Below are 26982 nucleotides of genomic sequence, written 5' to 3' on the forward strand. Positions count from 1 at the left end.
ACTCTAATACCTCTGCTCTATTTATACAAAGGATACAATATTGGGTTACGGCTTCTCAATATTAATAGGACTTTTCAGTCCGTGCACCCTCTATCTTTTCCTTAACAGTCATATGGCATTTTCTTATTTTGCTAGGACTTGGGGCAAAGTAACTTAGTCTTATTATAATGATAGTTCCCTAAGATTACTGCTCTTTTTTGCCATTCAAATGGCAGTATATCATAAAATCAAATATTGATTGGCAGAATGGTGGTTACTAAGGGGTGGTGGGGAGAGGAATAGAGGAGTTGTTCAGTGTGTAAATTTACAGTTATACATGATGAATAAATTCCAGAGATCCGCTGTATAACATGGTTCCTGCAGTTAACAAGGAATTATGTGCTTAAAACTTGTTAAGACGGCTCTGGAACACACACACACACACACACACACACACACACACACACACCCCCAAACCAAACCAAAAAATAAAGGGACACAGGAAACTTCTGAAAGTGATAGATATGTTTATTACCTTGACTTTGGTGATGGTATAACAAATATATATATACACATATATATACACATATATATGTGTATATATATATTTATATATGCATATATGTATGCATATATATATGTCCAAGCTTACCAAATGATGTATATCAATTATATGCAGTTTTTTTTTGTATGCCAATTGTACCTCAATAAAGCAGGAAAAAATATTGGTTGGCTACTTAGTTTAAAAATTCAACAAATGTACTGAATGTGTATATATACAGGATACTCTGCTGGCTGCTGAGGGAAAACAAAAATGAATTAGACAGGGAAGCTACCTTCAAGTTGTTTATAAGTGAGGCCTACCCCACTAACCAGCCCCCACCCCTCCCCTGCACTAGAACACAAGGAGGTTCTGAGACAGGGATGAGCGCGTTCAGGAAAAGAAGTCATATCTTCTGTGAAAGCATCTTCAAGGAATGAGAAGGCATTTGGCTGGACCCTGAAGAATGGGAAAGACTGGACATGTAGAGATACTGAGTGTGAAGGTGCTATGAATAGGTGACAACATGAACACCAGCACGAAGACTGGAAATCTTTGAGACAACTAAGGGAGTCGTGTTTGGCTCAAGAAAGGGGACGTAGTAAGAGATGTGGCTAGAAAAGCAGTTTATAGGAAGACCACAAACTCCGTAAGTTAATAAGGGGAGCTACTGGAGATACAGTTGAGAGGCATAAAGAGAGTGCCTAAAGACAGTCAACAACTACTGAGAGCTTAAACTCTGTCGGAGCCAGCCAGGATGGAAAAATGGGAATACAAATTAAAAACACTTAATGGGTAGGGGCTTAGTTGGTAGAGCATGTCACTGTTAACCTCAAGGTCTTGAGTTTAAGCCCCACAATAGGCATAGATTACTTAAAAATAGATAAATAAAAATACTTAAAAATGCCACATTTAATGGATGGAATGTGTGGCACTTAGCAAAGACATTTTTGAAGTGAAAAAGGAGGTCAAAGGTGGTTCAAACTTTGAGTTTCAGTTTCGAAGGTATACAAAGGAAATACAGCAGGAGGAATGGGTTTCAAAGGCAAGAAATTCTGGGGAGAAGTTATGAAATAATAGCCAGAAACCATTTTAATAATTAAACGCTCACAAAGGATGTTTTGAATCCTAAAACTGTGCATAAACAAAAATGGACGTATGATTTATACACGTGGGTCCAAAGTATTGGATGCAGAGCTCATTAAAACACAAATCACACGCAGCACACCTTCCATCTATTTGAACTAACCGACTAAGCTAAAGAGATTCCCTAAATGGCTGATTAACTCAATTTAATTGACTGCCTTTTAGAATTCATTTCCCAATCATCTCAGCTTCTCTTCTCAACCCACTATAATCCGACCTCCGTTCTTGTCACGTAACTGAAATTGCAGGGCAAAAGGTCATCAGTGATTTTCTCATTGCAAATACAAAGAGCACTTAAAAATTATTTTTATCAAGGTTCTATTTATAAAAGTCAAATAGTTCTAGAAAGTATACTAAAAAAAAAAAAATAAAGCATTTCCCAACCCAGTGTCTCCCTATTTCCAATTTTCATTTCCAATTGACAACTATTTTCAACTATTTTAGGTTTCTACATAATAGAATTATGTCTATTATTTCTTTATTTTATTACTCTTTTTTTATTGTGTTGGATATCTTCCATTTGTCCCTTGGATCTACTCTACTCTTCTTGTTCTCCATTCAGTGAAACACACTTGTGTGGACCACAGCAATGGGTTTATGAATAGACCCTCTGGCTTCCAGCTGAAGTTCTTCTCTAGTTGGGAGAAGCTGAAGAGGAGATCAGAGATAGCAAGTGACAAAAGATGGTGAGATGTCAATATTTATCTCCTTGGCTCCCTCTGTGACAAGCCACTCTAGCTGGCTACGTCCTCAGGTGGAGGTCACTGCTTCTCTCAAGGGCCCCATGTATTCCACTTAGCCCTTTAGGCCTGAGGTTGCTGACACCGCAATTGCTACCAAGCCCTGGGTTGTTGCACTATCACTCACTACCCCCACCTCGCCAACCCTCACAACTTTGTAAATAAATGCTCCTTGAATTATCCCATTTAGAATGCTCTGCTATCTATGAACTGTTGTGACCCTGACGAATATGCTTACTATGCAAGATAAAGATTTAGCTTTCTTACTCCCGACTTTCTTGCCCTACCACTGTATGCGTATTACCCCCTCAACAGACACTCTTGTTTGTGTCCCCCCAACTGTCTTTCATAGTTGAAGCTTTAACTCCCAGTGCGGGGTTTGGGGAAGGAGTTATATACAGTCAGATGAGGTGAGGAGGGTAGGGTCCTCGTGATCATATTAGCGCCCTATAAGAAGAGACACCAGAGTTTGCTTCTTCCCTTCTCTCTCCACACTTGCACAAAGAAGATACATGAGCACGGAGTGAAATGGCGGCTGCCTATAGGCCAAGACAAGAGGCTGCAGAATGAAAATTATCTGCTAACATCTTCATCTTGGGCTTTCAGCCTCCAGAACTGTGAGAAATACTCTCCTGTTGAATAAACCATGCAGTATTGGTATTTTATCCGTTGGTATTTTGTCCAAAATCCATGGTATTTTGTTATGGCACTCTGAGCTAAGACATTTCCCCTCCCGACATCAGTCTTGTTTAGATATAACTTTTGGTTCTGTATTACTATAATCCTGTGAATACTATTTATCTGTGATCTTTAAATTTACTATAATTTCTCCCGAATATAATTTTTATTTACTAGATCAGCCATAAAAAGAATGAAATCCTGCCATTTGCATGGATGGAGCTAGAAAGCATACGGCTAAGTGAAATAAGTCAGAGAAAGATAAATACCACATGATTGTTTGTACTCACGTGGGATTTAAGAAACAAGACAAAATAAAAGAGAGAGAGAGAAAGAGAGACAAGTCAAGAAACAGACTCTTAACTATAGAGAACAAACTGATGGTTACCAGAGGGGAGGTGGGTGGGGGGATGGGGAAAAAGGTGACGGGGATTAAGGAGGGCATTTATCAAGATGAGCACCAGGGGATACACGTAATTTTTGTCGGTTTTTTTTTCATTTTATTTATTTTTTCAGCATAACAGTATTCATTCTTTTTGCACAACACCCAGTGCTCCATGCAAAACGTGCCCTCCCCATTACCCACCACCTGTTCCCCCAACCTCCCACCCCTGACCCTTCAAAACCCTCAGGTTGTTTTTCAGAGTCCATAGTCTCTTATGGTTCGCCTCCCCTTCCAAATTTTTTTTTTTTTTAATAAACATATAATGTATTTTTATCCCCAGGGGTACAGGTCTGTGAATCACCAGGTTTACACACTTCACAGCACTCACGATAGCACTTACCCTCCCCAATGTCCATAGCCCCCTCCCCCTCTCCCAATCCCACCTCCCCCCAGCAACCCCCAGTTTGTTTTGTGAGATTAAGAGTCATTTATGGTTTGTCTCCCTCCCAATCCCATCTTGTTTCATTTATTCTTCTCCTATGCCCCTACCCCCCCATGTTGCTTCTCCATGTCCTCATATCAGGGAGATCATATGATAGTTGTCTTTCTCTGATTGACTTATTTCACTAAGCATGATACGCTCTAGTTCCATCCACGTCGTCGCAAATGGCAAGATTTCATTTCTTTTGATGGCTGCGTAGTATTCCATTGTGTATATATACCACCTCTTCTTTATCCATTCATCTGTTGATGGACATCTAGGTTCTTTCCATAGTTTGGCTATTGTAGACATTGCTGCTATAAACATTCGGGTACACTTGCCCCTTCGGATCACTATGTTTGTATCTTTAGGGTAAATACCCAGTAGTGCAATTGCTGGGTCATAGGGTAGTTCTATTTTCAACATTTTGAGGAACCTCCATGCTGTTTTCCAGAGTGGTTGCACCAGCTTGCATTCCCACCAACAGTGGAGGAGGGTTCCCCTTTCTCCACATCCTCTCCAGCATCTGTCATTTCCTGACTTGTTAATTTTAGCCATTCTGACTGGTGTGAGGTGATAGCTCATTGTGGTTTTGATTTGTATTTCCCTGATGCCGAGTGATGGATACACGTAATTTTTGAATCACTATGCTATACACCTGAAACTAATATAAAACTGTATGTTAACTATAATGGATAAAATCATATAATAATCAATTATTTACTAGAGTTAATTGCCTTAGTTTTTGTTTGCTTAATTTTCTAGGCACCTATCACTGATACATTCCCAAACTGTCCCCCGGAAGTATAATTCTTTCAGTATTTCAAATATGTCAGCAAAATCCATAAATTCCATCTCTGTTAGAGGTACACCTCCCAAAGCCTTCCATCGCCTTGCTCCGTTGTCGACCTGTCGTTCTCTAGACCTGCTGTCCTGTAGACCCGCTGTCCTGTAACTTCCCATCTCCTGGATCTCCTGCTTTAGTCCTTCCATTTGAGGGAGCACTCCTCCAGTTCTTGTTTTGTTTTGTTTTGAGTAAAGTGATAGAAGTTTATTAAGTGAAGATACAGAAAACGTGCTCAAGAGTGAGAGGGGGAGCACATTTCCAGTTTTTTCCCGATACCATATATGGGACATACATATTTTGAGAGTTCAATTTTTTAACAAAGATTTTATTTATTTATGACAGAGAGATAGTGAGAGAGGGAACACAAGCACAGGGGAGCTGGAGAGGAAGAAGCAGGCTCCCTGCTGAGCAGGAAGCCCATATGGGGCTCCATTCCAGGACCCTGGGGTCATGACCTGAGCGGAAGGCAGAAGCTTAACTGACTGAGCCACCCAGGTGTCCCAAGAGAGTTCAGTGTTTATAAAGGTTATAATCTACCTTCACATTGGATTGCTAGATTTAGAATTCTAGATCAGAAATAATTTTCTTCAGAATTTCAAAGCTATTATGTTCCATTTGTCTTTTGGCTTTCAGCATTAGTGTTGAGATGTCTGAAACAGGATCCTTTCTGAAAAAACAAAACAAAACAAAGCTAAACTAAACTAAACTAAACTAAAAAACAACAACAACAACAACAAACAAACCAGGGGCACCTGGGTGGCTCATGGGTTGAGGCCTCTGCCTTCGGCTCAGGTCATGATCCCAGGGTCCTGGGATCTAGCCCCGAATCAGGCTCTCAGCTCAGCAGGGAGCCTGCTTCCTCCTTTCTCTCTGCCTGCCTCTCTGCCTACTTGTGATCTGTCTGTCAAATAAATAAATAAACCTTTAAAAAAACAAAAAACAAAAACAAAACTTAGTAGAGTTGTATATGCAAATGAGATATGCAGTCATTGTGAGTATAGACACAAAATGTTACATAAGTTTCAGGTGTACAACGGTGATTCTATACGTTATGCCCTGTGCACTACAAGTGTAGCCACCGTCTGTCACCACCCAACGCTATTACAGTAGAAACTATATTTGAAATGGGATCCTTTTTACTGAATTTCCCTTGACAGCCCTTGACTTTGCTGCTGGAAACTTTTAAGATCTTTTTTGGGTTCCTAGTGATCTGACGACAACAAAGTGTGATGACATACTTAGAGTGGGTCTTTTTCATCTGGTTTCTGAGCCCTCAGTGAACTCTCTCGATCTGGGAACGAATGAGCTTCACTTTGGGGAGTTTTCCTTCAGACATTTGAAAATTTTCTCTTTTACATTTTCACACTGTGTTGTCTTCAACTTTCTTACACCTGCTGACCGGATTCTTTAATTTTGTTATTTATCTTCTATTTTACATAGTTATTTATTGTCTGCTTTTAAAGAAATGCTTCTCGATATTATCTTCCAATCCTTTTGTCCCTTTTTTCATTTTGAGTATCATATTTCAAATTTCAAGAAATACTGTTTTCTGGCTATTCCTCCTTTTACAGAATCCCATTGTTTCCATGGATGCTGTCTCTCCTCTTACTCTTTTCAAAACTTTTCAAAAGTTTTATTTTGTTCCCTACATCCTCTGGGATCCTTTGTTTTCTTTTTTTTTTTTTTAAATAATCTCTACACTCTGTGTGGGACTTGAACTCGTGAGATCAAGATTTGCATGCTTTACTAAGCCAGCCAGATGGCTCTCTTTTTTCTTTTTACAGATTTTACTTATTTATGTGAGAGAAAGAGAGACAAGCAGGTTTCCTGCTCATCAGGGAGTCCCACTCGGGACTTGATCCCAGGACCCTGGGCTCATGACTGGAACTGAAAGCAGATACTTTACCAACTGAGCCACCCGTGCCCCAGATACTTTTTTTTTTTTTTTACTGTTAGTTATTTTGTTCTGTCTTGAAGACTTTCTTCAACCAACCTGTGATTTTAAATTCTTAGCTAATATTTTGTATTTAAGAGAGAAACAACAAAAAGCTGTTTAGGAACTGTAATTGGCAGAGCTGGTTAATTGCTGGTTCACTGTCGGGTGGTCGGGCTGAGCTCTGTTACTGGGTGCTCAAGGAGGACTCCTCCAGTAGTAAGGCTACCATACTCTCCTGGAAGCAGAACAGAGGAGTGACAAGGGACCTAGGAGACCCAGGAGTCAGAATGTAATATTCACTTAATCTCTTGAGTTGTACCTCCTTGGCCCTCAGGGGTTTCTAGTGCCCTTAAGCCCAGGGTCTCTCGGCTAGTAAACTTCTGGATTCCTGCTAGAGTCAGGAAGCGGCGTTTTTCCAGCTCTACAGGATGCAGAAGGGGAGCTGGCTTCATAAGCACCCCTTTAAAAATATTCACTTTGATTTTAGCTCAGTTAAATCTCAACCTTCAGCTGTACCTGGTGACTCCGGTTTCGGTACTTTCTTGAGACTGTTGCTCAAATTAACCTCCTGGTGGGTTGCTCCATTTTGGCTTAGTTCTCACCTTTCTCTGGTCCACCAGGTTAATTAACACTCCTCCATCTGCTCTCCATGTTGTATTTCTATAATGCCGTCAGCTCTTCCTCTTCTCCCATTAACTCCATGCTTACAAGGGTATGCTTTAAAAAAAAAAAAAAAACAACTCATTTACATCCATTTTCGGGCACTTTTATTATAAAGGGGTCATAATTATGGGCTCAACTCACCATTTCTGCAGTCAAATGCTCTACCACTGAGCTATACCCCCTCAACTCACCATTTCTCATAAGTACTTCCTTGTCTTTAATTTATTTTGTTGCTGCATTTGAAACTCTAGACCACTTATTCTAGAAACTTTATCATCCTTTGGTTTCTGTGGCCAGATTTTTTTCCTTTTGTTACATCATCTCACCTTCTTTCCTTGGTTATTTCTTCTTCCACTGCTTGTCCCTTAATGGTTGTTTTTCCCTGCGTCTCTGTCCTCTTATGTTTTCATTCACACGTTTGCCATAGACAACTTTACCTGCTCATATGGGTTTAACCCACTTCCTTAATGCTGTTGACTCCCAAATCTGTCTGGGGTGCTAGATTCACATAACACTCAGAAACAAAAGGAAAAGAGGACCCCATCTCCCTATATCCTACCCAGAAAAAACAAACACACTGGATCCAAAAGGTCCTCCCTTTAGAAAAATAGCGGGAGTGAAAGAAGGCATTCAACTTCATAAAGGTTAAGAGAAAGAGCCAAAGAAGAGAGGGATTACTCATGATACTGGAGCTTTTGCTGCAATAAAGAGGAATCCCTCAATCGCACTGACTGAACACAGAGAAGTTTCTATCTGTGTCATGCAGAATGTGCTATGGATTGGGGCAACTCTCCTGGGCAGCTATTCTCCTATACTGGCTCACTTCTCCCAGCGTCATTGGTTTTGTAGAACTTCCATTTCAGCACATGTTGTGAATCTCACCGCCTTAGGAGAGGGGAGAATGGCCTAGCTGAGCACAGGCAATGAAGTACCTGTATTTGGAGGTGAAGTATGTCAGGTTTCCAATCACTGGCCAAAGCAAGTCACACAGTTACCCCTAGTTTCAAGGGTGCAGGAAAGAATAATCCTCTCTGGCCCTAAGAATTGGATACTGTTGAACAGCAGTAATATATTTCTAGCATTGAAAATATTAAATTGTAAATAGAAAATCTGGCTTTAAACAAAGTGCCTTTTTATCTTCATACTTCTACTGCCTAACTTGGTGGCTGCTACAGAGAAGTTGTCAATATATGTGGCATTCAGATAGAGTTTGGGGATGATCTGGTAAGTCTCTTTGAAAAGATGTTCGAGAATAGTCTCAATCAATTCCTTATTTTCTTTCCAAAACAAACAGAAACATTCACAGTCCTTCCACTGACCTCCCTGCTGGGCTCACAGATAGAGTCATTTTCAAAAATAGTACTTGCAGCATCTAAATATTTGAAGCCTCCCTAAGAACTCAAGTTTAAAGTTTGCAAAGAAGGCATTTCATAGCCATACTGTTTATATTTGCTTTGATCAATATTCTTCCCCAACCTCAAACATGATGGGGAAACTGGGAAGGAAAAAATGTTACAAAATATTGCCCTGAAAGAAGTCAGTTAGGTGTGTGTGGCACGCCTGTGTGTGTGCATTTGGTGTGCAGGTGCACTTTTCATGGTGAGTGTGGGACAGTCGGTCTTGTTGGCCATAAGTATGCTTAAGGACAGATAAATATGAGCTTCATGGAGTATGAAATTGACTACAGGAGTTTGGGCTCCAATTGATAGCTGCTCTCTTATATTTTCTATCTTGCTTCCATGAGATACTATTTCTTGACCTGTGATGGGCACTTTCCAATATGCAGATGAAATCCTTAGATGAGAGGTAGTATTGAATGACAGGTGTAGAGGAATGCAAAGGATCCAAAAGAGAGATTGTCCCTTCAGGGTTTATTTTGCATTTCTCAGGTGTTTTGTAGTTCTTTTCTTTAAATAAAAACTTTGTTTTTTTTTTTTTTTAAAAACAAATCACATACATTTACCATAAACAATTCAAGTAACAGGTAAAAGTGCAAAGGAGAGAGTAAAAAAAAAAAAAAAAAATAGCCCAAGAATAGTAATAACCTGTATCACACCAGGTTAACAATACTCTAGGCCTTAATGATCTGACCACCACCCTGGTTTTCCTCCTACCTTGCTGGTTCCTCTGCCTCTTCCACTCTCAGGGGTGAAGATCCCAGGGAAGCCGCAGACCCTCTCCTCATCCTCATCTTTACCCCAAAGGGAACCTGGCCAGTTCTATAGCTTTAAATGATACCTGGATTTGTAAATGATACCACATTTGTATCTCCAGCTTTGTCTTTTGGAAACTGGACAGCTAGATTGCAAGGTAAGAAACACTGATGTGGGCATGTTGAGGAAATCCAATTAGAGATCTAGTTGGATTCTCCTTCTTTTAGCTCTAAAGTTACATGGGCCTCTGATACTTCTAGATATACTATTTATTGCTAACACTAGTTTTTTAATCTTACTGCCTTTTAACTACCTATCATTTGTTGAGCACCTACTATATATTAGGTATTATGCCCTGTGTTTTACATATATTACCTCTTTCCATCCTCATGATTCTTAGAATAGATTTTAAGAGTAGATCTAAGAAACAGAAAACCAAGACTTAGAAAGATAAACAACTTGTCCAATTGATATAGTTAGTAGGTATTAGAGTTAGGATATGAACTCGGGGGACCCATGCCATTTCTATATGCTGTATGGCCTCCATTTGCATTTCAATGTAAATTTTACTCTAACAGTTTGACAATTTCATACACACACATACAGGGACATGCTGGGATTTTGATTGACATTGCACTGAATTTATAGATTAATTCAGGGAGACATTGTATACTATTGCATTTTCCAAACTTTAATTGGTATTTGTCTCCAATATTTAAGTCTTCTTTAATTTTCCTAACCAGCTTTCGTGCTTTTCATTGGGAAGCAGCAATCCAGGTACCATAACTCTGATGGTGCTGGGGAGTTCCAGGGGTCAGGATCCTAAGGCGGAAACCCGAGGGATGGATCCTAAGGCGGAAACCCGAGGGATGAGAAGTGCCAAAAGGGAACTACAAAACTGTGGGCAGAATAAATGATTAAAGGTCCCACTAAGTAAAGCAACAACTCGGGAATTTAAAAATGGACAGAATAAATGGGTGTATAACGTATCAGAACACGCACGCAGCAAACAGCCTTGTGCCCTGCCAGCAACAGAGATGCCAGGAACCCTGGAAGGTATTTGCACGATGCAAGGTAGTATGGACTGTTGATTCAGCAGCAACTTTTCATGAGGAGGAGACGATGATTGCTAACTGAGGCACGAGGTCTGTCATCTTTAAAAGTGAAGGGCGGGCTAGGCTGAGTCCAGGCCCTCCTGTTCTTCCTCTTCTGGAACCTTCTCCAACCTGCTGGCACTACCACTTCGGCACCCTCACAATTTCCTCAGGACCTTCCTCGTGCCACACACATGCACCTGCCTTACCCTGTATTTCTCCATAGCTCCGCAGACAGACCCCGCACCCTCCCCTCTCCCCATCTCCACCATTTACTCAGATTTAGGATACTCAAATGTTCAGAGAAAGGGAATGGATAGGGGATCCAATTAGTATACATTAAATGTGTATTAAACGACAGATAGCTAGGTAGATAGTTCTCCACTTAGGTCTGAGAGGTTCACAGGAATTGGGATAACAAGAGCTAGTATTTTTTGAGCACTCACCATGTTCCAGGTATTGCTTGAAATGCTTTATATGTACTAACTCATTTGGTCTCACTATAGCCCTATAAAGCAGATATCTTATCTCCATTGAACAGATGAGCAAATTTAACAACATGCCTTTATCCCATCAGATGAGCGTCCATGAAAAGTTGCGTTATTAGCTCAAGGTTATAGAACTAGTAAATGGCGGAGTGAGGACCCAAACCCAGGATGTCTGGCTCCAGAGCTAATGACTTAACCTCTTTGCAAGGCTGTCGTCTGGATCTTGATTGGGACTGGATGGTCTGAGATGGCCCTGTTACATGTGCCTGGTAGTCAGTTGGGGTTATTGGCTGTTGTCTCCTCTTCCATGTGATCTTTCCAGAAGGATACTCCAGAGTTCTATGTATGGCAGCTGAATTCCAAAGGGCAAATGTCCTGTGGAGAATTACCTTAATGCAATGGCAGGCTCCAAGCTCACCACCACAGAGATTGTACCATAGATCACAGGACAGATGGGCTTATAAACCAAATGAACACACCTGAATCACATTGTTTATGTGGCAGCTTTAGAACATGTTCCCAAATTCTCTGGCATTGCTCCCACTGACTGCTCTTGCATCTTGCCTGGCCTTAGTAGCTTGCTGGTAGCTAGTAAGGCTGAAGTGATGCTACATTACATTACTTTTTTTTTTTTTTTTTAAAGATTTATCTATTTGAGAGAGAGAGAGAGAGAGAGAAGGGGTGCAGGGCACAGGGAGAGAGAAATTCGAGCAGACTCCCCACCAAGTGTGGAGCCTGATGCAGGGCTTGATCTCACTACCCTGAGATCAGACCTGAGCTGAAACAAAGAGATGGATGCTTAACTGACTACCCCACCCAGGTGGCCCTCTGTATGACTTCTTAGGATACGTCAGAAAAGACTGCGGGCCTGGTTCTTTTCAGACATGTGCTTTGAGGGAAGCCAGCTACCATGGGAGAAGTTCTGCCTTGCTGGAGAGGCTGAATGAAGGTACACTGCTTCGCAGTCCCAGCTGCGCATGGGGCCAGCCAATAGCCAGTATCAGTCCTCAGCCACGTGAATGTGCCGTCCTGGGCATCCATCCAGCAGCTGCAGTTAGCTGACATCTGACTGACAACTGACATCTTAGACTCTAACAAAGAGCTGCCTAATAAGGGGAAAGAGATGGAGAGATACTTAGGATAGCAAGGTGGAAGACCACAGTATCTGAATTTTGTTTTACCCAGTGTTCATATGTCCTAACCTCCCTGCTGTGCCAGTCTTCTCTGCAGGTGGTGTGGTTTTAAGGACCACAGAGGAAAGTTAAGAGAGGAGGGCCTGGAACCAACATATATCTGTTCTGCCAGAGAGATGAAGAGATGATCAACATGTATCCATTTATCCTAGGTGTAATGTCTCATAAGCAAATTATGTCTACATTTTAGATACTTATTTTCTATAGCAGACTTGCTATAGCAAAAACATTACAAGTCCCAGCGAGCAAGCACTTAAATCAGGTTTGTGATGTTCCACTTATCTGTTAAAGCAGGTCGGGGCGCCTGGGTGGCTCAGTGGGTTAAGCCTCTGCCTTCGGCTCAGGTCATGATCTCAGGGTCCTGGGATCGAGCCCCGCATCGGGTTCTCTGCTCAGCGGGGAGCCTGCTTCCCTTCCTCTCTCTCTGCTTGCCTCTCTGCCTGCTTGTGATTTCTCTCTGTCAAATAAATAAATAAAATCTTAAAAAAAAAATTAAAAAAAAAAAGCAGGTCACATGGCCAAGCCCACAGTCAACATGGGACAGGTCTACACAAAGGACTGGATACCATAAGCCATGATTCATCGGGACCACTATTCTAATAATCTACCACCAATACACTTAGAAGATAGTTGAGTCAGTTGTCCAACTTTCAGCCATCTGCTTCTGGAGCCCACCCACAAAACTCGTGTCCTAAAGACTGTCAAGAATGGGTTCTTACTGAGTAGCTTTTCCAAACCTCACTTTCCAGGCCCTGCCCCAAGCCCAGTGAGTCAGAATCCTTTGTGGGTGAGAGATACAGGAGAGAAGTTGGTAGTAATCCCAAGAATTTGAGACTGAAATAACTCTACAGAGGATTCCAACACACACTGGGAATGCAGAGGGTTTCAAAAACAAGAAAGATACACGTCTTTACATCCAACTTCATTTTCCACCTAGCATATTTTTTCTTTTTTAAATGAGCAGCTGGTATCTGCCTCTTTTTTTTTTTTAATATTTTATTTATTTATTTAACAGAGAGAGAGGTCACAAGTAGGCAGAGAGGCAGGCAGAGAGAGAGGAGGAAGCAGGCTCCTCATGGAGCAGAGAGCCCAATGCGGGGCTCCATCTCAGGACCCTGAGATCACGACCTGAGCCGAAGGCAGAGGCTTAAACCACTGAGCCACCCAGGTGCCCCCATTTTTTCTTTTTTTAAAGTAATCTCTACACCCAAGGTGGGACTCCAACTCACCACCCCAAGATCAGGAGTCACATGCTCTTCTCACTGAGCCAGCCAGTCACCCTTCACAGAGGACATTCTTAACTGTCATTATTACACTAGAGAGGCTGCCTTGAAATTTTTTAAAAAATGCTTTTTATGTTTAAGTTAGAACAGTGGTTCTCAAACTTCTGTGCGCATCAGTATTAACTAGAGGGCTTGTTAAATCACCGATGGGGGCACCTGGGTGGCTCAACTGGTTGAGCGGCTGCCTTCTGCTCAGGTCATGATCCCAGGGTCCTGAAATCGAGTCCCACATCCGGTTCCCTGCTCAGTGGAGAGCCTGCTTCTCCCTCTCCCTCTGCCTACTTGTGCTCTCCCTCTCTGTCAAATAAATAAATAAAATCTTTAAAAATAAATAAATAAAAAATTAAAAAAAAACAAAAAACAAACCACAGATGACTGGGCCCAAACCCCAGTTTCTGATTCAAAGGGTCAGGGGCAGAGTACGCCAATTTGCATGCTTAACGAGCTCTGCTGTCCAGGAACCACACTCTTGAGAACCGCTGAGTTAGAGCAACAATAATTTAGTGGTTACATTCCTCCCCCGACTCACATTTATGTATTGCCCTTACATAATTATAGCACATTTACTACATACAAGGTCCTGGGCTCGTGCGGCAGCGGATAAGATAAGGGTAAGATTTAGATCTTGATTGCACTTGAGCAGATTTACTAAGTGGATCTACTCTCTAAGGCAGGAAGCCTAAGTGTTATTAGATTCAGATAAAGCGGCGATCTCCTTCCTTGGGAGGAGATAAAGGAAAGGTTGGAGTGGAAGACCGTTCGAGCGTGGCCCTGAAAGAGGTTTAGGACCCGGACACGTGGCAAGTGTAGAATCACAAAATTCTTTTCGCCCTGGCAAAGAGAAAAAAAAAACGAAAACAAACCTCGGCAAACACCCAGAGAAGGTGACATTCTTGCCTCCCGCTCCAGCATTAACGGACTGCAAGCTGCTGGCATCAGGACGAGGAAGGGTTATTTTCGGTATCAAGGCCTCAGTCTCAAACTCCTGGCCTCGCCCTCGCTCTGGGGCTCCCAGAGCGGCTGCCTCAAAGACCCGAGTGCCTGGCAGAGGCCACGGTGGGCACTTCAATCCCCAAAAGTCCGCGCAGGACGCTGCCCTCAGCGAGGTTCCGAGCGGCGGCGAGGCCCGTGCGGGGCGAGGGGAGGGGGGCTCACGCTGGGGCACTGTTTAGAACACGCCCCAGGTTTAGTCCTGGTGCTAGGGCGGAGCGGACTACGACCAAGCAAGATGCGCGCTATCTGTCCCTCCACCATCACGCACCGGAGGGGTGGGGACTCCTGTGCACCCTCCTAACTCCGGTGGGAGGGCCACCCGAGACCTCGGGGACTGCGCTTGCGCGGCCCCGCCCCGTCCCTTCGCCCCGCCCTGTTAGCCCCAGTACGGCCGCTAGGGGTAGCGGCGGCGGCTGCGGCCTGGGAGCGCGGCGGCTTTGAGGGCGCGGGAGCCTTACCGAGCGCCGACGAAGGCAGGCAAGAGGGTGGGAAAGCCGGCAGGAGCGGAGGGCGGCGCCGAAGGAGGGCGGCGCGTGGCTGACTCATCCCTCTGGAAGATCAAACTGACAGAGACAAACCCTAGCCAAATCCGCCCGCCCGCGCCGCCCCTCCTCAACCGGGAGGCGCCCGCCCGCACCGCCTACCCGCCCTCTCCCGGCCCGGCCGCCTCACAGAAAGTTTTTCTCGTCCGAGGGACCGACGCCGCCGCGGGCCTTTCGGAAGGGAAGGGGCACCGAAAAGGAGGCGATCGCCGCGCGGGCCCGGAGAGTGCATGGTGCCCGGCGTCTCAGCTGCCAGTCAGGAGGACATCGGGGCGGGGTCGGGCCGAGCCTAGCTCCTTCTTCCCCCTGCCTCGCCAGAAGTCGCCCTCCGGGACTGCCGCGGGGGTCCCCGCTCCTCAGCCCGCCATGTCCCGGCTGCTGCCGCTGCTGAGGAGCCGGACCGCACGCAGCCTGAGGCCGGGCTCGGCAGCCGCCGCCGCCGCCGCGCCCCGCCCGCCGTCCTGGTGCTGCTGCGGGCGGGGGCTGCTGGCGCTCGCGGCCCCCGGCGGCTCCCGAGGGCTGGGCACCCACCCCAAGAAGGAGCCCATAGAGGCGCTGAACACGGCGCAGGGCGCGCGCGACTTCATCTACAGCCTGCACTCCACGGAGAGGAGCTGCCTGCTCAAGGAGTTGCACCGCTTCGAGTCCATTGCCATCGCGCAAGGTAAGGGGGTCGAATGAGGGGCGAGCCTGGGGACCTGGCGTCCCCACCCCCCCGTCGGCGCCCTGGGAATCCTCGGCCCCTCGGCCCGGGACCCCTACCCCCAGCTCCCATCGCCCGCCTGGCCCTGAGCCTGGGACGTCCGGGCCTGGGGGCGGGGGGTTGGGGGGGGGGGACGCTTTCCGCCTCCTGTGTGCCCCTAGGGCAGGTAGGACAGGCGCGGATCTTGCCCGGCAGCCAGGACAGACGCTTGGCTGGTTCCTCCCCAGTCTCAGAAGCCGAGTTTGAGCCCAGATCGTGCACGGATAGTGTTTTGATTGTGCTTTGATTTGTTGTGTGCCTGTCCTCCCCAGCCCTCCTGTCCCCCAGGCCCTTGCTGCTTTCTTGTGAACGTGCAGCCACGCAGGTGGCATGCCGTGCCTGCTTGAGAAGTGCTGCAAACCCGAGGGCAGGAAGAAACTTTCTTGAAAGGTTATCAAACCGAGGTGTATGGGTGTCAAAAGAAGGGGTATTGCTTCCTAAGGCAGAGATGCTCTCAGCTGTGTGTTTGCACACACATCTAGTTGTATGAAACTAAGCAGCCAAAGGAAACATTTTCCTGGGAAATGGAAAGAATGGATCAAACCAGCAACTGCAGATACCTAACTTGCAAGCCCCTGTAGGTTCGGCGCTGCACAAGTTAAACTCCAGTTTTTGTTGTTTCCCCAGAGGTTGAGAGAATGAAGTAAATAAGAAGGTTTTTTTTTTTTTTTAAAGATTTTATTTATTTATTTGAGAGAGTGAGAGAGCATAAGCGGGGAGAAGGTTAGAGGGAGAAGCAGACTTCCCGTGGAGCTGGGAGCCCGATGTGGGTGGGACTCGATCCCGGGACTCCGGGATCATGACCTGAGCCAAAGGCAGTTGCTTAACCAACTGAGCCACCCAGGCTCCCAAATAAGAAGGTATTTTTCTGGGAATCAGGCTCTACAATGAAAAGCAGACTTCTGCTTTAAAGTAATGTGGAAGGGAGAAAGCAAGGCTATTTTTAAGCTAACATGTTAAAATAGGATATTTTTAAAACCAGTGCAGAATACTGTAGGTCTGAATTTGAGTGCAGGTGAAAAAGCTAAGAATTCAGAAAATCAAAAGGATGAAAGGAGTAAGCCACCTTAAAATATTTTTGCAGTTTAAATACAGCAGTACAGACAAAATACATAATACAGACAAAATACATGGCTGTTGTATGTTACATTCTGATGTATTTGACATTTTTAAAAAACGTTTACCCCCTCAAAGTTGATAGGTAGATAAACATCCCATACATTCCTAAGTTTAGAGAACACTGATTGGAACATGGCATTTGATTTGTCAGGGGCACTTGAAAGTGTTTCTTTGGCGGATGTACAGGAGTGAAGGAAGGTCACATAAGCATGACTTACCTACTATACTGCTTCTTTGGAAACTTTTTCTTAGTTACACCTTTGAACTGCTTTTTTTTTCTATTCAGGGAATTGTGGACCAATTTACAACAAGGGATATTCCAGATGTTGTCTGTGCACAATGCTTTAAGGGAAAAATGTAACATCATAATCAGTTCAGTTTTTAAGGGTGTAATCATGCCATTATATGAAGCAGTAATTGAATACTAGCATATTTGTAAGGTATGTTTGTATTCATTGTGTGGTTTTAAAAAACTGAGTTCTGAAAATTTGCTCTTGGGAAAACAATATAACCAGTCATATATGCTGTGACAATGATTTTAGAAATGTTTTCTCCGTGGACAACACCATTTGAACATACATTTGGCCTTATCTCTAATTTCTTGGGAATTCTTCTGCATTTACATCGTTACAAGTTTGCAGGGCCCTAGTGATATAATTTTATGACAATTCTTGAAAAGCACATCCTGTGCTACAATTGGATAAATTTTACCTCATGCCTTATTGTTTGAGCACAGGCAGTAGTATTACTGCATTTTCCAGTGAAGAGAGTTTTAAATCTGGCACCGTTTTAAAGGCCTATAAACTTCAGTCAGTGGAGATCAGTTAGCATCAATAAACTTATTAAGTATGTAATTTTGAGGGTGAAGTTAGTAATTTGTCTCCTTTGTTCAAGATAAGCTGGCAAAGATAGAGGAAACCGATGTCGTAGTTAAAATGCTTATCTCCTATTCATAAGCTAAAGAACTTCGAAGTTTAAATCACCTGTTTTTGCCGGTATTGGTAACTAAATTATTGCTTGTTGACTCAAATGATACTTGTTGATGCTGCTGCTTTAATTTTAGTAGTCTTCGTGTTCCTTATCGTGTTCAATTATCAATACGTAGAATTCCTGTGGAGATCACTGAAATCATTTTTCCCCCAAGTCAAATGCAAAACTCCCACGTTTTTCTTTTATTGTTACTTTTTAGATGTTTTTAAATACCCGACTTGACTCCTGTACTAAATGTGTGTGTACTAAATGCATTTTCTAATTAAATAAATTATATTAAAATGACTTTTGTATTATAGGAAATCTTATGTGTTCTCGGAGAGTGTGCTTGTATGAGTGAAGGCAGTGTTTTGGATTTGGTGTGGAAACATTACAGGAAAAAATCATCTATGCTTTGATACGCCTGTGAAATCTGTTGTTGAGATTTGGTACAGTTGTCCTTATCTTTCTTTTGTGTTTATCAGTAGGCATGTGATATGGTCTGTGACAAGATAAAGCTTTACAAGATTCTAAAGAGATACGGCAAGCTTTGTGGGATGTCTTATCGAAGTTAAATAGGATATTGTGATTTTTAAATTACAAAATGATTTCCTTCCCATTTTTAAAAAAGTTGATGCTGACTTAGAAATGTACCTCCTCAACCTGATCTTTGTTGTTCCAGAAATAGTCCATAGTTTCCTGATAGTACTTTGTTGGTTCATTGTTTTTATAAGTAGGACTGGCAAACTGACATTACAGTGGCCTTCCAATATTAGCAAGATTTTAAAAACAAAATTTTCTCCCAATTTTTGCAATTACTATTTCTAGTTATAATTTTTTTTTAACTTTTGAAACATACGAGTTTGGATTTTGAAGAATAAGCATTGCTCATTGTATTAGTTATACATTACTATATGACAAATTACCCTAAACATGGTGGCTTAAACAGACATGTTCTATCTCACAGTTTCTGGGGATCAGGAATCTTGTATAGGCTCAGTAGGATGTCTGACTCAGGGCATCCCCACACAAAGTTGTTTGAATCAAACTGTTAACTGGGGCTATATCAGCTGAAGTCTTGCCTGGGGCTGGAGGGTCCATTTTCACGAAGGCTCACTCACATGGCTGTTGGCGGGAAGTCTCATTTCTTGCCATGTGGGCCTCTCTACATGGCTTAAGTGTTCTCAACATGGTAGCTGCCTTCCCCCAGAATGAGTGATAGGAGAGAGGGAGAGCCTAAGCTGGAAGCCACAATCTTTTATAACCCAGTCTTAGAAGAGATAGTCCATGTCTTTTGTCCTGGTACATAGCAAGAGGGTGCAGATACCAGGAGGTGGAAATCATCTTGGAGGCTGCCTTCCACACTTACTTAAAGGTGTTAAAATTAATGGTTTTTGGAGAATTACACAGAGACATAATAGTTGGCATTGGAGGAGGCACAGTGAAAGATATGATTTGAAAAAAGGAGGTTTTTAGGGAATATGTGTACTCCAGGTATTTTTTAAAATTATTTTTGTTAACATATAATGTATTATTAGCCCCAGGGGTACAGGTCTGTGTATCAACAGGCTTACATGTTTCACAGCACTCACCATAGCACACCACCGCCCCCCCGCCCCGCCCCCGCCATGTCCATGTACTCAGGTATTTTTAAAATGAGATTTCATTTACATATAGTAGGTAAGAAATGTATGGAGGCGAATAGAGCAGTTTTTCTGTTAATGTTAGATCTTATTCAGCTTGCGTTGTTTTATGTTTCTGTGTAAGTGGTAATTGTGTATGTTTTAAATTTGCTTTTTAAAAGCCATTTATCTACATCTGTATAGATATACCGTGTAATTCTAAACTTAATCTTGTCATTCTCACCTTTTGTGATTATTAAGGTAGAATGTTTCATTTTGAGAACTTGCCATATACAACAAGAGGCCTTTGGCAAAATGAAAGGCTGGAAGATTAAAATCTGATATTAAAGTAGATACTTAGAACACTTAAAAACAAGACTTTTCATTGAGTTCTGATTCACTGGGGATCTTGGACTCTTTAACAAGAGTATCCTCATTTTTCTCAGCCCATGGTAATGTAAGAAAGTAGCAACTCGGTTAAGCTATTGGTTTCTGGGACGAATTGGAGAAAATCTTGGTTTTGCTCAAAGAGAATAAAAAGAGAGCAAGAAAAACATTTCATATTCCAAATTAAGATATGCGAATAAAGATATTTCAGGGCTTTGGTTGAAATAGTAAAAGAGGAATAAGGTGTAACTCACCGTAGACCCAGCAAGAGAGGAAGAAGCAGGATAAGGATATGAAGTATGAATTGACTCAGAAAGAATGAACTATGTCTAATAAGCTGAGCGCTTTTTTTTTTTTTTTAAAGCTGAGAGCTTCTGTATCATGGGCTCAGATAAGTTAAATGAAATTTTGCTACAATCAGTTATTTTACTAATATGGAAAGAACCTAATTATAGCAGTATATTCCAACAAACTAAATTCTGAATATTTTAGAGTTACTGACATAGTGGAGTAGTTTTAATTCTAGGGATTACTGCCAGCAGAAAATAGCTAACACAAATAGGATTTTTTCCCTTCCATTATAAAATGGATATGTGCTACTTGACAATTTCTTTTTTTTTTTTTTTTTTAAGATTTTATTTATTTATTTGACAGAGAGAGATCACAAGTAGGCAGAGAGGCAGGCAGAGAGAGAGAGAGGGAAGCAGGCTCCCCGCTGAGCAGAGAGCCCCATGTGGGACTCGATCCCAGGACCCTGAGATCATGACCCGAGCCGAAGGCAGCGGCTTAATCCACTGAGCCACCCAGGCGCCCCCCTACTTGACAATTTCTAATCATCACTCACATATACCTTGATGTTCAGAGTTATGTGTGACTTAAAACAACGTTTTAGTCATAGAACAAATAACTAGAAAAAATAACGTTTTGTAATAGAACAAATAACGTTCTATTACATTTCATGATTTTGTGAGATCAGCAACATAGGCAGGGCTTGGCTGGATGATTCTTCATGTTTCATGTGCTATCTGTGGAGGTCACTTCATAAATTATAGCTGGCAGATGTGCTGGTCCCAGGGTCCAAGATGCTTTTACTCATATGTCTGATACTTTGGTGGAGATGGCTAGAAGCTGGGCTCCTCTGGAGTGGTTGACCAGAGTAAATGCACATGACCTCACTAGCACAACATTCTTGAGATGACTCTAGTCCTTAGATAATTGAGTGGTCAGGACTCAAAGAGAAAAAGTTCCAAGATGGCTACACAGAAGCTGTAAGATTTTTTTTTTTTTTAAGATTTTATTTATTCATTTGACAGAACCAGGGAAAGAAGGAACACAAACTGGGGGTGGGCAGTGGGAGGGGGAGAAGCAGGCCTCCCACTGAGCAGGGAGCCCAATGTGGGGCGTGATCCCAGGTTGCTGGGATCATGACCTGAGCTGAAGGCAGAGACTTAATGACTGAGCCACCCAGGTGCTCCAGAAGCTGTAAGATTTTATATTAGTTTTCTGTTGCTGCCATAACAAGTTACCACAAATCTGGTGGCTTAAAACAGCACAGGTTTATTCTCTTAGAGTTCTAGAGATCTAAAGTCCAAAATAAGACTTAAGGGGGCCAAAATAAAAGTGTCAGCAACACTCAGTCCTTCTGGAGACTCTGGGGGAGAATCTGTTACTTGTCTCTTCCAGCTTGCTGCAGTCCTTGGTTCCTGGCCACATCTTTCGGATTTCCGCCTTTGTTGTCACATCATCCTCTCCTTCATTTACCTTTTTGCTTCCACCTTATAGGACTTACGTGATTACATTTAGGATCCACCTAGATAACCCTGGATAATCTCTTTCAAAATCCTTAGTTTAGTACACCTGCAAAATCTCTTCTGCCATGTAAAATAAGGTATTCACAGGTTAGAGGATTAGGATGTGGATTTATTTGGGGGCCATTCTTTAACCTACCACAGACTTGTTACGACCTAGTCTTGGAAGTCCCAGAATGTCATTTCTGCTGCATGCTGTTGGTTAAGCAAATCACTAAGACCAGTGTAAATTCAAGGAAGGGAAATTAGGAGCATTCCATGTAGGTAACCATACCTAATAATTGCAGTTGGTTCCTTTATATCAGTATGTTAAAATCAACCATTTCTGTTGGAATCTTTTGTCTTTATTAATGGATACTATTAACATACAAGACTTTTGAACATTCATTCTTGTACTGAGTGCTAGTACAGTGATTCCTTTTATATTTGAGATGTATAGGACTTCTTTTTCTGTATCAAGATTTCTCAACCTTGGCAGTGTTGACACTTTGGGCTGGATTAATTCTTGGTTGCCAGGGCAGTCCTCCACACGGGATATTTAGTAACATCCCTGTCCTCTATCCACGAAATGCCAGTAGTGTCCTCCCACCTTCCTCAGCCGCAGTGTGCAGCCAGTCATGTCTCTGGGTTGGGGGTAAGGGGAGGAGTATAGCAAAGTTGCCCTGGTGGAGAGCCATTGCATCCTCTGCCTTATCTGTCCTTCTCTTCTCTCATCCATTGATACTTGCTATCATCTGCTTATTCTCTGTGCTTCAGGCTTATTGCTTTATTTTACATTTATTTGTCTCTGGTAAAGACAGCGAAGTAACTCATTACCTACCTATCAGACTCCTCACTTCTCTGTCAAATAAATGAGTGCTGTGATAACTGTTTTCCTTGATTGTGTGTTACTCCTTCACTCCTAAGTTCTTGATGAAATTCTAAATATTAGATGCTTAGAAAATATGGCTTCGGAAAAATTCAACACTGTTTCAGTTTAAATCACCAGCAATTAATTTGGTGTTGTCCGCCTCACTAGTCACTTATTGTTTACTTTTTATAGCAGTTATGAGAAGCAGATTTTTATAAACAAATCTGTGTATAGGAAAATTAAAATAATAGGTCTGCAGTTTATAGGCTTATTCAGAAAGTTAGGTAGAACTAGAGATAATGGATGATCTTGTGCGTTGGCATAACTAATATTGAACCGTTATTAGTGAAAATTGTTTTAGGTGTTCTTTCTTTTTTTTTTTTTTAAAGATTTTATTCATTTATTTTTTTATCAGAGAGAGAGAGAAAGAGAGAGAAAGAGTGAGCAAGTGCACACACAAGTAGGGAGAGCAGCAGGCAGAGGAAGAAGCATGCTCCCAGCCACACAAGGAAGCTGATGAGGGACTCAGTCCCAGGACCCCAGGATCGTGACCTGAGCCAAAGGCAGACACTTAACCGACTAAGCCTCCCAGGCATCCCTGTTTCGGATTTTCTAAAAATAGCGGTGAGTTTGGGGGTGCCTGCGTGGCTCAGTGGGTTAAGCCTCTGCCTTGGGCTCAGGTCATGATCCCAGGGTCCTGGGATCAAGCCCTGCATCCAGCTCTCTGCTCGGCTCTCTGCTCGGAGCCTGCTTCCCCCTCTCTCTCTGCGTGCTTCTCTGCCTACTTGTGATCTCTCTGTCAAATAAATAAATAAAATCTTTTAAAAAATAATAGTGGTGAGTTTGTATAACCACACACTTGTCTGGTTTTCTTTGGCATGTCATAGTGTAAAGCCAACTGGAACAATAGGGACTAAATCCCTGAATGCAGATTTTATTAGCATCTTGCTCAATTCAGCTGAATTAATTAGTATGTAGATTTATAGAACTGTGGCCTTGTCTTTGACTCATAGGTTTGTCTGTTTTAAGTTAATTAACAACCACGTAAGAACAAGTAGTTGTATGTTAAAATACAATAACTTAGTTATCCCAAATCATCTGGTAAATGAGAGATCCTTCTAGGCAAAGGACATTACAGGTAACAAGACATCATTTCCCTTAAACTCTACTTTGATGGCTTTTGGTAGTGGCATGTTTGAATTTATTGCATTTTTTTCTACCTTAGTAAGAGTATAATGAGCACAATTTAGCTTCTACCAGATGCCAGTGTCTTTATATACTATATTTTAATATTTTTCTTTGGGGCTACTTCTATTTGTAGGCATACTAGTCATCACACCAAATGCCTCCAGAACACTGTGCCTTTTCAGTTGGCATGTTTTTTAGAATCTGTCATAGTGGTAGTGAATGTGTGGGGATTATAAGCCCCTCCTCCCACTCTCAGGTGCCCTCAGACAATTCTGTTTTCATTCATCCTTTGTGGTTGTGTTAAACTCTTTTCTACTATGTAAAGGAGGTCTGCTTCTTGCTATCTCTGTTACTGTTTCTAATGTATACTCTTTGTTACTTTTCCATAGTGTTTTTTTTTTTCCCTTCTCTTTCCTTCTTTTTTTCATCCCCCTGTGTTTCCTAATAGGATTTACTCCTGATAGACACTTGAAGGTCATCAGACCACTGCTCTCTTGCTAACCAATTGTATTTATCATGTTGTTATTGAGCTTTTGACTTCTCAGATCTTACACTGTAGATCTTGTATTTTTTGCTAACATCTGGATATGATTGTTCGAAGGATTATTGTTTTAAGTACATAAAAGGTAGTTAACTGAGACATTAACTGTTTTTAAAGTTTCAGAGAAATTTAAATTAGAATGTGCCCTTACTTGGTTTACATTTTCTGTCTTCTGAGTTTTAGGGTAGATTATCTAATATATCGTGTTATTAGAAACATTTATAATTTTAAAAACAGTCTAAAAAAAGTCTAGTATTTTGTAACACAACTTCTGTTGTATAATGGTTCTTATATTTTATAGAAGACATCCTGTTACTGCCACTGTTGCTGTTGCTAATGTCATCTTTACTACCATTAGTTAGCACTTACGGAGTATTTGCTATGTGCCAGACATACCGAGCTAAGTGAATTTTCAGGTAATTATTTTGTTTATTTATCTCAGAGAGAGAAGGAATTTTTTTTTCTATAGACTAAGAAACCGAGGCTCAGAGTTTCCAAGATCCTACAACTTGTGTGGCAGAGTAGTTTTTAATTTAGTTTTTTAATTACACCTTTCTGGGTACTCAGACTTGGGATTTTTACACATATTGGGGGAAAAAATAGCACCTCAAATGCTCAATAAAAGTCTCATGTGCTGGTTAACATCCCTTAGTCTGTCTTCTGTATATTTTACAATATACAACATTCAATAGAAAAGCGAATATGGTATTGTTACTTTGAAGATAAGGGAAGTCAGAGTAAAAATCAATATGCAAAAAAGGTTTATAAACCTCTTAAAAAGTTTATATGTGAGAGTTTCAGAAGAGTCTGAAAACTAGTATTTGAGACTGCTGACATAAGTTTCTTTTTTTTTTTTTTAAAGATTTTATTTATTTATTTGACAGAGTGAAAGAGAGTGAGAGAGCACAAGCAGGGGAAGCAGCAGAGGGAGAGGGAGAAGCAGGCTCCCCACTGAGTAGGGAGCTAGCCGAATGTGGAGCTCAATTCTAGGACCCTGGGATCACTACCTGAGCTGAAGGCAGATGCCCAACCAACTGAGCCCCCAGCACCTCCCCAATACATTTTAATTTTATTTTCCTTAAATTTTCATTTAAGAAATTTAATTTCTTAAAATTAAATAATTTTAATTTCCTTAAATTTTCTAAGGGAGTTGTTGGATTTTTAAAAAAATATGCAAAACACTATTCATAGGAAAGGTTTCCAGCTTTGAAAATTTATTTATTTGGCAAATATTTGTTATTGTACCTACCTATAATAGACATGCTAGCTGTTGGGGGTATATCAGAGAATTAATTTGGCAAAATACTTTCATAAAGCTTACCATTTTGAGAAAGGGAAGATATGAACAATAAAGTAAATAAGCAAGATAATTGATAGTGTGTGCTATTAGATAATAAACAGAATGACACTTTCTTTAGATAAGGTGATCTGGGAAGGCCTTTTTGTAGGTGACATTTAAGCTGAAAAGAAAGGATTGATGAGAAACCACTCATTCACACAGTAAGAGGAAGAGCATTCTGAGAAGAAGGAAAAGCAAATACCAAGACCCTGAGATAGGAAGAGCCTTGGAACAGTGTCGAAATTGACAGAAGGCAAACATGAATGCAATTTAAAGAACAAAGGAGAGTGTGGAATGAGATGAGATAGGCAGGTAGGTAGAAAGCAAGATTAGTCAGGGCCTTTCTAGGTAAACTGTATGAAGGCCATTCCTGAGTTGAAACAGAGTGAAGTAATGGAATTTAAAAAGCACTTGGCTGCTTTTAGAGAACAAACTGGAGGGTGCAAATGCGTAAGCTAGGAGACCGCTAAGGAAACTGTTGCAGTATTTTGAGCTAGTGATGTTGAGGGCTTAGACTTCGCAGCCATGGAGATGAAGAGAAGAGGATGGATTCAAGATGTATATTTGAGAGGGAATTGATAGGACTGCTGATGAGTTAGAAAGGGACAGGTAATTAAGGCTAAGGAAATAGTAAGTGATGACTCAGGTTTCTGCCTATAGTAATTGAGTGAAAGGTAGTGCTATTAACTGCTGGAAAGAAGACTGGAGAAAAATAGATTAGGGGTGTGTGTGTGTGTATGTGTGTGTTCACATAAATCTGGAATTCATATGGGAAATTGAGGCTGCAAATGTAAGTGTGGCTATCAACAGTTATATGTAGATGCTACTTATCATGGGGAGAGGAGGGCACCCAGGTTGAGAGTCTAGATAAGGGGTGGGAAAACTATGGGCCACAGGCAAATCTAGTTTGCCACTTCTGCTTGTAAATAAAGTTTATTACAGTAGAGCCACACTCATTCATTTATCTATTTCCTGTGGACGCTTTTGTGCTATAATGGCAGAGTTCGGTAGTCCTGATAGAGACCATAATGGCCCCCTAAAGCCTAAAATATTTAGAATCTCTTTACAGAAACTGTTTGCCAACCTTTAGATAGAGAAGAGGAAAAAGCCCATGACTGAGACTGAAGCTCCAGAATTTCAAAGTCAGAAGAATAGGAGCCAGCAAAGAAGATTATGAAGAAGGGCATCCAGTGAAATTAGGAAAAGCAAAGAGTTTTGAAGCGAAGAATGTGGAAATAATCTGCTATGATGTATGGTGCTGAGAGGGCTAGTAAG

At 41.9% G+C, this 26982-nt stretch overlaps 1 protein-coding gene across 2 annotated transcripts in view; it reads left to right on the plus strand.

Moving 5' to 3' along the window:
* Nucleotides 1-15000: 15000 nt before the first annotated feature.
* Nucleotides 15001-26982, plus strand: part of TMEM65 (transmembrane protein 65) — a 63423-nt gene continuing 51441 nt past the window's right edge. For both annotated transcript variants that reach the window (XM_046024677.1, XM_046024686.1), the window contains exon 1: nt 15001-15806. In XM_046024677.1, the coding sequence (XP_045880633.1) occupies nt 15509-15806 (298 nt within the window). In that variant the 5' untranslated portion in view covers nt 15001-15508. The remainder of the gene's footprint in view (nt 15807-26982) is intronic.

Source organism: Meles meles, chromosome 1 (assembly GCF_922984935.1).
Source record: "Meles meles chromosome 1, mMelMel3.1 paternal haplotype, whole genome shotgun sequence".
Lineage (NCBI taxonomy): Eukaryota > Metazoa > Chordata > Mammalia > Carnivora > Mustelidae > Meles > Meles meles.